The sequence below is a fragment of the Aythya marila genome, assembly GCF_965140915.1.
Source record: "Aythya marila genome assembly, chromosome: 11".
In the NCBI taxonomy this organism is placed as follows: Eukaryota; Metazoa; Chordata; class Aves; order Anseriformes; family Anatidae; genus Aythya; species Aythya marila.
This window is the reverse complement of record NC_139052.1, coordinates 1,754,656-1,767,486: the sequence shown is the minus strand read 5'-3', so window position 1 is coordinate 1,767,486 and position 12,831 is coordinate 1,754,656. Positions and strand designations below refer to the sequence as shown.

At 36.7% G+C, this 12,831-nt stretch overlaps 1 protein-coding gene across 3 annotated transcripts; it reads right to left on the bottom strand.

Annotated features, from left to right (window-relative positions):
* Window positions 1–1,660: 1,660 nt before the first annotated feature.
* Window positions 1,661–11,401, bottom strand: DTWD1 (DTW domain containing 1). Of its 3 annotated transcripts, XM_082769479.1 has the most exons (6): window positions 11,272–11,349; window positions 10,722–10,901; window positions 8,920–9,224; window positions 7,752–7,895; window positions 6,633–6,906; window positions 1,661–3,613 (listed from the first exon to the last, which is right to left on the bottom strand). In XM_082769479.1, the coding sequence occupies exons 2-6, from the start codon at window positions 10,795–10,797 to the stop codon at window positions 3,384–3,386; spliced, it is 1,029 nt and encodes a 342-aa protein (XP_082625605.1). In that variant the 5' UTR covers window positions 10,798–10,901; window positions 11,272–11,349; the 3' UTR covers window positions 1,661–3,383. The 3 variants fall into 3 exon arrangements, with proteins under 3 accessions (XP_082625605.1, XP_082625604.1, XP_082625606.1); XM_082769478.1 differs by lacking the exon at window positions 11,272–11,349 and having other exon boundaries at window positions 10,722–11,192; XM_082769480.1 differs by lacking the exon at window positions 10,722–10,901 and having other exon boundaries at window positions 1,663–3,613; window positions 11,272–11,401.
* Window positions 11,402–12,831: the final 1,430 nt, after the last annotated feature.

The window sequence follows — 12,831 nt, the reverse complement described above, 5'->3', positions numbered from 1 at the left end:
CCAAGCATACAGGCATGTTAAAGTGAAACCACTTCACGCTCCTGGCCAAACAAAGAACAATAATACCCACAATAAGCAAAAGCAGATGGCTTCAGTGGCAGGAAATGAATGAGCCAGACTGCAGGTAAAATGGCTCTCTGAACACATCTCAGAGGTTTGTAATGACAGGTTCTTTGTTATCTGGGGCCTCCCCACAGGAGGCCAGATGTCTTCTGTTGTGAAGAGAGATAGATAGAGATGCTCTTCCTTTTCCTCCCCCTGTAACTTATGGCTGTTTAAGTTACTGCTAATGGAAGTAGAAGCCTGTTTTCCCCCTTGCTCTCTGATGTTTTTGGAAACAGACGAGATAGTTAGTGAAGGGGTATTCTGATATGAAAGGAAAGGCCCAGAACTGGCCTTTACCTCCCCATGACCCTCATTTTAAAGAACAGGGAGGTCAGTGCTGCTAATTGCACTTGAAAGGATTAACCACTTGATTGCTTTCATTTGGTGGAACAAAACCATTTGTTAATCTAACAGCTGGAAAAATGTGTAAGAGGTATTGAGACATTTTCAGTGTGAAGTGGATGACTTCGTTGGTTTGGCTTGTACCAGTTTTGAATTTAAATAGAAGTTTTAAATCTTTTTAGAGAGGGGAGAGCAGAAGAAGGGAAAAGTACATCTGCTGCTCAGACAGAACAGATTTGCAGCAGAAGTGACAATAACTACCTTCCTGCCCTTATAAAAGGTTATCACAGGAATCAATAGGCAATTAATTATGGATATTAGATGTATCATTTGGTATGAGAAGAACCTCAGTGTAATGCTAGAGTCACAATGGAAGAAAGAATCTGAACGCAGTTCTTGGATACAGCGTCCAGATTTAAAATCTCTTCTGTACATTGATTTCACCCGAGAATTAAAATTAATTTGCTTTTGGAATAGATTCTTAATTCCCATTGCTCAAATAAAGAGGTATACAAAACTTAAATTTGGAAGCCATCTTTAACGGTATGAAACTGTTTTCCAAAAGTAACAACGAACAGCTTATATAAGCTTTTATCTGACCTCTACTCCTTAAATAAAAAAACATGTTTTCAGGGAAATATGTCTTGGAAGTAACTTCCCCTTCCCCCAAGATTTTTCTCTCTGGTTCTTGTAAAACATTAGGTCAGTGTGTTCATTTTATTTTTGTTCGCTTAATGTGGGTGAAAGTTTCCTCCTCAAGCTTGTGTGATTTAAAATCAGTTGCATGATTTTTAAAAAATATTACAGCAATCTTTAATAAAAGAACAGATGGAAATGTCAAAAGACTATCAAAATTCATACCAAAGGAAATAGTATTAATCATTGTAAAAAGCCAAAATAACCCAGTAGTAATAACTAAATGAATAAGAAATGTGTTGTTTCAATAGCACTGAGACATGACTGATTTTTCTCACTGCCTGGCATATGAACTCACATTACAGTTGTGCCATATATATATCTATATATACATGCACACAAACACATATACAATTTAAGTGCTCTTTTTCTGACTTCAAGTCTGTGTTCCCTGTAGTCCTGTTGTAGTTCGCATGCTTCATATGTACTCATATAACTTAACTAGCGTTTCTTCTTGCAAACAGGGGAGATGTGTTTTGGTTTTCATTGAATCGCATTTTTATATGCATTTACTTGTGCAGATGCGATTACGAATCCGAAGATAAGTACAACTTATACAAAGAGTATATAATCTGTAGCTTGTTTTAAGCAATGTTTACTTTGATTTCTTCAATATTTTGAAGCATTAAAAAAAAGCATTGAATCAGTTGTTTAAGCCTGTATGGAACGCTAAGTGTAAAAATAGTTTCTTGAAGTTTTTTCAAGGCAGTGTTTCTATGTTTACCAGGCTGAGAGGGTACTCTCCTGGAGAGTATACTACAGATGGTAATATAGCCAGATTTGTAGAGGAAAACAATCAAAGACTTTGCAAATTTTGTTTAAAAAAAACAAAATTTTATTTTTAATCTGGGTCACTTTGACAAGATTTAGTTTTTCTTCAGTAACAGTATTCCAAAATATTTATCCATCTTACATTGTACCTGTAATCAAACATTTTTTGCTATCTTAAGGCTAGAATTTTTACCAACATAAATTTTTGGCATGATAAATTTAGCATGATAAAATGTTATTTATAAAACTCTACTTGTAAAGGTGTAACTTAGGTCTTTTACCTCTGCCAGTATTACCTGTACTGATAGAGCCTGGCAAAGGCACACACACATAACTACATTCACACATGATAACTCTGCCAGCAGTGCTACACATACCAACCAAAATTAAAATCAGCACAACTGAAGTTTTATTTATGCTGTGCAAATCTGCATTATTACTGCAAAAGAAGTAACACTGCAGATTCATGGTCTGCCTAATTTAAGGAAGTCCTGTCAGAAATGTTGCGGTCAGAACCACCGTCTCTCATATTTCTTGTCTCTTTAAATTGCTTTGTCTTAGGTCCTGCAAAAATATCTACATTTTCAGGTAACTCCAACAATGCAATGAGCCCTTTCTGCTGCTTAGAATACAAGCATGTGGCTTCTACAAAATTTTACTATGATATGCCATAATGACAGAGGTTAGTGTTTCCCAAAATAATAATGTCTATAATAATCTTACTTAATAAAAGCTTAAATGCTGTTTGAAGAAGCCTAAAATTATCCAGAAGTTGAGAGTACTCTTAATATAACGGTATGTGGATGGCAATACAGCAATCATGTGCTGTGATTTGTGTACACACGCACAATAATGTTTAAAGAGATGACTCTTTTCTATTACTAGAACGATTTCCCACAGTTAAGTACATCATCACAAAGTGCATCAATTATACTCTGTTCACTTAATGTTGCCTTTCATTTTTCTGCCATTCCCTAACCCCAATTAAGTATCATCCTAATCATTTCAGTAAGGTTTATTGTTACAAAACTGAAATCAGACTTACTGGGTAAAACACACAAAGCATCTGAAACAAAATTAATAATAAAAAAGCTAGCATGATAATTACTTTTTTTTTTTTTTTTAATTAGGGAAATCCTTATGGGATGAGGGCCAAGTACTCCAATCTCCATCTCATGAAATACTCATTGTGATTAGCAATTAGCAGATGAGGTCTGAGCTTCAAACACAGTAGTATTTAGTAAAGCATGAGTGTTTTAAGTAATTTTAATCAGACTGCTCATCTAAGTAGTTCTACAGTCTTGTGTGTTTGACATGAGGTCTTTTGCTTGCTTTTGAAGCAGCATTATATCTATTTCTAACAGTACAATCTATTTCCACATTTCAGTAAGATAAAAATAGTTACATGTGTTCAGTTCATTACAAAAGAAACAAAATAAAATGTTACCTATAGACAGAGACATCTTAATTTATTCTTTTCCTTTACAACACTTGGCATTTTTAATCATTGAGTACATAAATGAAAAGAAAAAAAGCAGGTTATCATATTGTCCCTTGTAGTTCTCTTTCAAAACCTCCTGGTGATAGTCCACAAAGAAGTAATAAATTGCTTCTATCGTGGAAAGGTATGTATCTGGCTTTCCTTTCTGATGACGCCAAAAGCAAGTTTTCCTTGTTTTCAACTCGACTTGTAGCAACCCTATTAAGAAAAAAATACTGACACGTAAGACAAAATGGACTGGTAGACAGGATGTCAAGCAAAGCCTTCAGTTCTTCTGGTTTTGGCTTTGCTGCTAGCCTGCTAGATGCCTTAATGTAAATAATTTCCCTCCCTCTACTGTCATTTTTGTTTGAAAAATGAGGGTGATCATTTTATCCTTCTTCATGCACCACTCTGAAATTTGATGAAAGCGCTGCAAAATTTGGTTACAGTCCCCAGACTTGCAAGTAAAACCTACAGGATATTATTTTGCTTCTTTCAGCCTCACAGCATTTAGGAAACTGCAGTTTGGATGCAGGGTCTGATCGGATGGCAAAAGTGAATCTCACACCTACAAAGACTTAGTATTCATAAAATGATTAACTTCATCTCTTGCAAAGTTAGTAACTTTCTAGTATAAAACAATCTCTGTCAGTTTTGCTGAACTCAGAGAAATATCTGTTTGCTAAAAGCCAGATTCTTGTAATTAATGTTTGTTAAGTAACTGTAATGTCCCTGGGATTACTCAGAAGAAAGAATGACAGAATCTGGTCATTAATTTTATTAGAAACTAGACGTATTTCCACTTGAGATGAAAGCAGGAAACTTGGTGTGTATGGCATATGATTTTTTTTTTTATCTACTGCAGTCTGTAAATGTTTTTATTAATCAGATGAATTTTAAACAATTATCTTCATTTTTATGCTCCTTAAAATGCATATACTATTTAAACCAAAAAACACTTTAATATGTAATCACTCTGTATACAGGGTGGACAATGAGATAAAGAAATAGCATATACACCAGGCAATAATAATATAATTGTGTTATAAAATTTATCTGTTTCTAAACATTAAAATCAGATATGAAGGTTGTGTCATGGGGTGGCTTGGTATAAGTAATAGTGTAAGTAAAAACATTATGGTCTGTGCTTGGAGGTTACGGACAGGTAAGTTTGGACAGAAGTTTCAGTAAAGTCCAAATGAAAAATAAGGTAATCTAATTATTGCATCTTATTTTACTATACATAAGTATTTTATACGTATGTATAGTAAATAATAGTAAATAATTAGTAAATAATAATATGTATACGTATAAATTATATTTGTTGTTTGTTTCCCTAAAAAGGTTTAATTCCATGCCTTTCCTTACTTTGAATAAGGGTAGCCCTTATTCCACTATGCATGAAGGAAAAGAAGTGAAGTCTCAGACCTAATCAAAGTGAAAACTTTCATAGAATCCAGTGAAGTTTTCACTTCAACAGCAGTGAACTGAATTTAGGGGATGATTCCTCTAGTGTAAATTCCCACCTATTTGTGGTTTGAATATAAGCATAGGTTCACTGAAGTCAAAACCACTGATGCTACTGAATGTAACAAATGCACGATCAGTTACTTTCAAACACAGAATTCTAGGAGTTTTAGAGAAAAAAAAAATAGAGGGGCTTAAGGATTACAGTTTACTAAGCATGTTTCTGTCATCTGTACTGTATCTGTATAGCCAAAGGCAATGTTTTCTTACAAACACTTGTTGTTCATAAGAAAGTTTGAACTACTGGGGAAATCAACATGTTGGTTTTGCTTTTTTAGCAACCACATACTTTAAGCTCATTAGAAATGAATATTTCTGTGTATCTGAGATCAACCAAAATGGTAATACTTTTAAATCTGGTTAGATACTGAATATAACCTACATTCCCTTACAAAATTATTCTCCTGTATCTTCTAGCAGGCAATACCTTTTCGAGTGATCTTCCACCTTACCTTACACCTCTGTTTTTTCCCATATGCTGCGTCCTATTATCACAAAATAGTCCCTGTGCTCCCTCCACTGTAATAATAACTGAATGCTTACAGTTTTGTTAATCCTGCATTAATCATATTTAGTCACTTATTTTACATCTAAGAGACTTATCAACAAAATGCATCTAAGTTGTAAGGCTTTCATATGTGCTGAAGCCTCTCTGAGCCTTCAGTCACCTCTTTGTCCCTACAGCTTGTATATAGTGGACTGGGACATTGACTAGTTCAAGAAACCCTAGTGCTGGTAAAGGCTACCACTTTCTTGAAGAAATGAAAGCAAGCACAGAAACTTAAAAAAGCAAACAACAAAAAAATAGATCTATGATTCAGCCTTGTACAAGAGAACAAGCTAATAAAGTAAGACATTTTGCTAATACAAAATGAATCAAATTTACAGAAAAAATACCAAAGCAATCTGTTCCTGTAACAGCCATCTTGATGTTGCCAATATGCTTCATCACTCTCATGAGAAAGTAATTATTAACATTAGATGCAACTGTTCCTCTTCTGGTCTAGTGATCACTTGTAATGAAATAATCAATCCTAGACATTACCAACTTTCAAGTATTTCCTGCTTTTAATGCAACTGGTTTGGTTTCTAAAGATACATTATACCACTTTTCCAAGAAGATAAAAAAGTATTTTTTGTCAAAGTTTTTAAGGCTATCTGATTTTAAGATTAATGGACTCAATTGCTTTTTCTTGCAGTACGATTAGCTAGATTTACTTCATATATGAATGCAGGCTTACAAACCACCCTCTTTAGTTTAGTTACCCCTTCTCCTATCACTACACTCCCTGACAGAAAGTCCCTCTCATCTTTCCTGTAATCCCCTTTTAGGAACTGGAAGGCTGCTCTTTCCATACTGTTCTGTCTTTTCCAGATAGAACAACCCTAACTTTTTCAGCCTGTCTTCACAGAAGAGTGTTCCAGCCCTCTAAACATTTTTGTGACCCTCTTCTGGACCCGCTCTAACAGGTCCATGTCTTTCTTGTACTGGGAAGTGCTGCACATGGGTCCCACCAGGGCAGATCAGAAGGGGAGAATCACCCCCTTGACCTAAGGGCTACACTTCTTTTGATGCAGCCCAGCATACGATTGTCTGCATTTATAAGATTTGTATTATTTGTTATCATCTTCATATCATTTATGATTTACATACACAGGTATTTCATTAAACCATTACTATAGCAGTAACTACTTATTTATTTATTACCTTGAAGTCGTTCATCAGTTATTATTTTGTTAGTTTGATTCCAAGTACTGTCAATAAATATTATTTTCTTCAGTCCAGTGCTTTCATTCCTGTTGCTTGCGATAAATTCACTTAGGTTTTCTTCTTCTTTAGGTTCTATTTTTGCTTGCTTAAGAAATGGCTCTCTGGAACAGTCATCGTCATTGTCACAAACAGCTTTCTTACTGTGTTTTTGGAGATGGAAAGCAATATCTTTTACTGAAACTGAATTGGAGCCAGGAAAGATAAGTGCTATCTAAATGAAGAAAACAAAAAAAATCTCAGTATTACCAAAATCTAGTATGCTAATAGAACACTAGGAATTGTTTCACTGAAGCACTGAAACTTTCCATCCCCACCCACAAACATTAAGTAGAAGAGGAGAGTATCTTTTCAAATATTGTAATATTTTAGAAATATTTTATCTTTTGTCATCTAAAAGGATAAAGGATGGTATTCAAATAAAGAGTAAAGACATCATACATTTTTAATTAAGTGTCACATCTGTGCCTTTAGTACCAATTCTAATGCTTCTGTACAAGTTTTTTCATCAAAGACAACGAATGGCGTCATATCTGAAGGAGCTCTATTTCACTTGTTGCTGCAATATATGGGGCAAGAAGGCCATAAAGAACAGCTTCTACCTTGATTTCATTCATAGATTCTAGATCAGAAGAAATAATCTCTTCTTTCCTTCTGTCTATTGTAGGTCCCACAAATGCTTTACAACAGAAAGTGATTTGCTTTACTTCATTTTTTTTTTCAGTAGCTTCTTGTGGCATTCAGAATCTGTGGCTTGGAAAGCCCAGAATATGAAGTCACTGTAGTCTCTTCTCATTTTTGCCTGCCTTGTCCATTGTTCTTTCTGCTTTTTTTTTTTTTTTTTCATCTCTCTGCCTCTGTACCAACTATTCCTTCCTTGATGTCTCATTCCTTGAGGAAAATAACATCTCTTTGAGATACATACACTTTTTTCTTTTCAATGTAGTCAAATAATAATGGATTGGATGTGTAAATCTTAGATTTCAGATTAACTTCAATTTAAATTAGCATATAAATGCAAGTTAATATCTCACTTGTTATTTATATGAAATTTCTTACTTCATGTCTTTTTTCTTTGTATTCTGGAATGCAAGGGTATTTATAGATAGTAACATCATCAGGTGCCAGGAGCTTAGCATGTACAGCGGTGCTTTTGCCATCTGTTTCATTTGGGTGTTTAATAATGTCAATCTTCAAAGGTAACTACAGTAAGAAAGAAAAATATTTATGATCACATATGTATACACAAAAGCTTATACAAAATCCAGGAGAAATCCTATGGGCAGGTAATTAATGTATTTCCTTTAAATAGTTTTACCATGATACTTTTAAGTCAATTTAGAACTAAACTAGAGACAAGCAACAAGACTCACTTGTTACTTTCTCTCAATTCATGTAAATACCTAAGTACGCAATGAATGCAATTTGGAACACTGCAACAGTAGTGTGGTTAAAAGCCCTAGAAATAGGATCAAATAATAAACAAAATACGGGCTTAAGTTTAGCAATATTATGATCCTAAATATGAATACTCATCTGTATTAGGTATTCAACTTATCACAAAAACAGCCATTTAATTGAAACATACCTAAAGCCAATAGCTCCAATTTCCATAGTACTTCTAAAGTTCTTTCACAACACTTTCAGAGTAGTGTCTTCAAAACGCATTTTAGTTCCTAAATGATTTTGGAAAACATATATCTATCACCTTTGATGGTTTCCCCAGATATTGTAACTGAAGATTGTTATGCTTATTTATATTTTAAGAGCGGTTATCTGAATTATAACCATGACATTTAGATATGCCTTCTAGCACACATTTTATGTAACATTTATTCTTGTTTATGAACAAATAACACTTTTGTTCACAATGCATGGTGTTCTGGCCAGTGTTCTTATAAACTGAAGAATGAAGGTAAAGAAACTTGAAAACTAACTGTAAACGGCCATTTGCATGAGACGTTGAGTGACTTCAGCTTATCTTCTATATATTAGGTACATAAACATTTACAGGAAGAGTGGAACGTTATCAGTGCTTGTACATGTAATTCCTCAAATACAGTAATTTTATCTAACTGCAGCTTGTTCATATATTACCACTACTGTGTTAGAGATTACTGTTCATAAAGATTGAATCAGAAAAGAAATAGTCAGGGACAGTCTGTTCTCCATCCCTGGTAACTAAAAGGCACAAGAATATTAGAAAAGATGCATAAGAAACATTAACCTTCACAGTCGGAATTTCTTTGGTAGGGACAGTTTCAACAGGAACAAAGCATGTATAACAGTAAAACATCCTTGAACTATTGCATCGTGGGCATTTTGATCTCCCACTTTTTTGTGCCTTTTCAAGTACTTTATGTGATGCCAACTGTAATTGTTGAAGTGGGTTATCTTGAAATGATGATGGAGTCTGCGATTCTAGACTTCCCAAACATTCTCTATTTCTTTTTGGTCCTTGAGCGTTTTCTTCATTCAAAAACGTAGATGAATTTAAAGACATGCTTAGATGAAACAGACGATATGATGTACCTGTTAAATAAAAATCCATTATACTACGCACAAATTTATAGGAAATGATTCTATATGATCCTACTTAACAAAAAAATACTTAAAGGTATTTTCTATAACAGAAAAAGAAAAAATAATCTGGTTCACTTATTATAGTACCAAGAACTTCAAACAGATTTCAGGAGAGCATAATGTACACAGCTAGAAAGAACGTGAGCTCTGTGTTCTTAATGTACATGTACATACATTCATAATTTTACCCAGATAACTAATTCTGTTCACTTGTGCAGAATTATATTTTTTTTCTGTTGGTAGGACCTGTCTAAAAGCTTGTAAAAGCACTGGTTGACAATTGTTACCTGCATGAGCAGTTCCATTACTTACCAGTATGACTACTGACAAGGAATTAAATGTCTACAGGACAGAAAGCCATAAGAGATAAGTTAACTACACAGACTTGGATCTCTATGCTGAATTTTATTGTGTTTTATTTGCAGGCCAAACTACCTGAATGAAATCCCTCTTGACAGAGCTTTGTGAGATAAAAGAAGCTTTCCAGGAGCAAGGCTTGAGGCTGAAAAAATTTTTGCAAAAGCAAACACATGGCTTTGGTACTCCGTATCCTAGATAGTAAGTGCTGACAGTCTAGATTCATTCTGCAGGTTCATATTGATTTAATAACACTGACAGAATATTTTTTTTCATGCTTTCTTCATGACATTGTCTCACCCTTTGAGGCTGGCGTAACGTTTTCTCTGTGTGCTCTGAATAACATATCAGAATCTCAACTGTATACCTGATCCAGGTGGAATCAGTATTGCTTTGTGCAGAGGTTTGTGTTTTCAGGCACAGCTTTAGTGAAACCCTTTTGACTAGGTTACTCAAGGTCTTCCCTGGTCTTCAAAGCAGTCCATATTCATGACCCTGAGCAGCCTTCAGCAGTTATGAACTGCCTTCTGCGCTTGGTGCTGCACCATTTACAATGAAAGCAGTCATCCCTCATATTTGCTTATGGCTACTTTACATTGCCTTTTATGTCAGGAATCACGCTTGTGAAATGATCTAACAAAACAGTTATGCTTGACAAAAACAAACAATAATTCCTGAGATGTGATCCAAAATGAATTGTTTAGATAAAAACAAATGTAATTTACTTGACATACAACAAAAACAAAATAGCTAATTTCCATTATAAATTTAAATTAACTAATCCCAGAAAAATTAGTTGCTATTTTCTGGTAAAAATAAATACTTATGCATGCATTGGTATCTCCCCCTGCTCCAGTGACAAGCTTTAACTTTCGAAAGATCAGGGATGGCCATTACAATAAACACCAAATCATACCAAAAACACCAAAGCATACAGATTCTTTAGTGCAATTTGCCTTTAAGTATCTCAGAGAAAGCCAAGGGAGAAACATCCACTATGTCTCAGTGATAGCTTGCTGTGCCTCTACTAACATGTATAATTATCCTCAAGAAGCAAAAAGGCCCTGTAACTTGACAGACATTCCCTACCTGCAAACCGATTCTTTTTGATAGGATGCCTTACAGAACTGCAGCGTTTAACTGTGATGCCCCAAAACACCTTCATTGTTGCTACTGATAAGAGCTGTGCTGTTGAAATGGCACGGGAAAACCTCTGTTGTCTCAGAATAACAGCTGTTCAAAATGTTACTTCACAATATGTACAGCAGACTTCTCCAAAGAAGGAGGAAAAAAAAAAAAGAAAAGAAAAAAAGAAAAAAAGAACAAGACAACAATGCAGTTTACACCATCTGTAAGATCCAAATCCTGATTCAGACAGCAAGTTGCAAGAATGCAAATAACCACTCCATCTGTAGTTAATCTCCAAAACCCGGGAAGTATCACTTGCGGGGGTCTCCCTCCGCATCCTGCTTGCAATTCGGAATTTAAATCTCGCAGGTTTTTTGCCACCGCCTGCCCCGGCCTCGCGGAGGCCGCAAAGGCCTCGGAGGGCGGCCGTGGCCTGGAGCTGCCCCGCGCCGCGCTCCCTCCCCAGCCCCGGGCGGCGAGGTGCGGGCCTCGGCCCCGCGGCGCTCCTCACCCGCGCAGGGCCCGGCCCGGCCCCGCTCCGCGCCTCGCCGCTCCCTCCGCTGCGGCCTCCGCGGCCCCCCGAGGCCCCGGAACGGAAGTGCCGGGCTGCGGCAGCCGCGGAGTGCGGGGACGTAAGGACGTGAGCGGCAGGGCGGTGGCGGGGAGCGGTTGCTAAGGGGCCTTAGCAACGGCACGCGCGGGCCTGTGGGCAGCGCGGTCTGGCTGACAGACTGTCTGTCTGTCTAACAGACTGATGGACTGACTGACAGACACACTGACTGGCTGACTAGCTGTCTGTCTGGCTCACTGACTCCTTCCCACAGAACCGTGTCCTCACTGCGGCCTGAAGTTGTGAGGTCTTCGCACACCTCCCTGGCCCTTCATCTGCCTCCAGCTCAGGGCTTTGCCCCGTTTCTTGTGAGCAGCAGCAGAGCGGGACCATCTTAGCAGCCCAGACGCTGAGGTGTCGTTTTTAACGGCCAGGCCTCCTGCCCTGAACGGGCTCTGCCCCATTTCTATGTTTTGTGCTAAAAAAACGTGAACAGAAACCACACACATCCCATTACCTGCAGCGAGAGATTTTTTTTTTTTTTTTTTTATTCCGGGGTTTTGCACTCCCTATGAAATTGACACCCTCGTTTTAATCGCCGTGAGGCAGTGTCTCCAGGGGAGGCAGTACTGCCCCGTGGGCTCTGGTTGCTCCCTGGCACCCCTGCTTGTGGTGGAAGGTTTTGGTCCCTTGTTAACTCCTGGAATGCTAGTTTACTTCACTTTTTTTTTTTTACCCTGAACTTTTTTCACCTAGTCTACTTAAGTAGTACTTGTGGTTGACACCAAGCGCTGAAGAATTTTGCTGTGGTATTTCTTTTTTGTTGTTTTACGTTTCTCTCTAAACAGGGACTTCGGACCTTTTCCTTGGAACTCTTTGACCTGATTAAGGATGTTGCTCTACAGTAACATCCAATATTCTGTGTTTAGTAACTGAATTTTTAGGTTGAAATGACTGAACTGAAGCAGTAATTTTGGTGTAGAAAATATTTCTCTTGACTCGGTCAAATAAAGTTTGTGATATATTAATTACAATAGCCTTAGGGGAAAAAATTAACGTTATAGGCAGATTTCATGCCAAACTTTGATCTCAGTTACATCCCTAAAACCTCATTGACCTCAGTGGTATTGCAGTCAATGGCAGAGGATATCTACCAGAATTCTGTTATTTGTTTTGCTTTGAGTTGATTTGTTTTTCATGCTAGCAGTATGTAATACATTGCAGTAGTAAGAAAAAAGTCTACCTTTCATGATGCATATATTTTTTTCTTCTCATGCTGTGACAACACCTCTTGATATGCAGTTGTTAATTATGTTGGAATGACAAATGTTTGACACAGAGAAGACTTTTGTAATAGCTTCTAAAATTCTTTCTTGCCAAATTATTTATAGTTGGTTTTACTAAACATCCTATTTCCTACTTTGCTTAAATGATTTCCCTGGATGCTTAATCCAGAGAGGAGCTTTTTGGGAACAACAGAGCTCATCATTTAAAGGCTGGATCTGAAATCTGAATTACTGC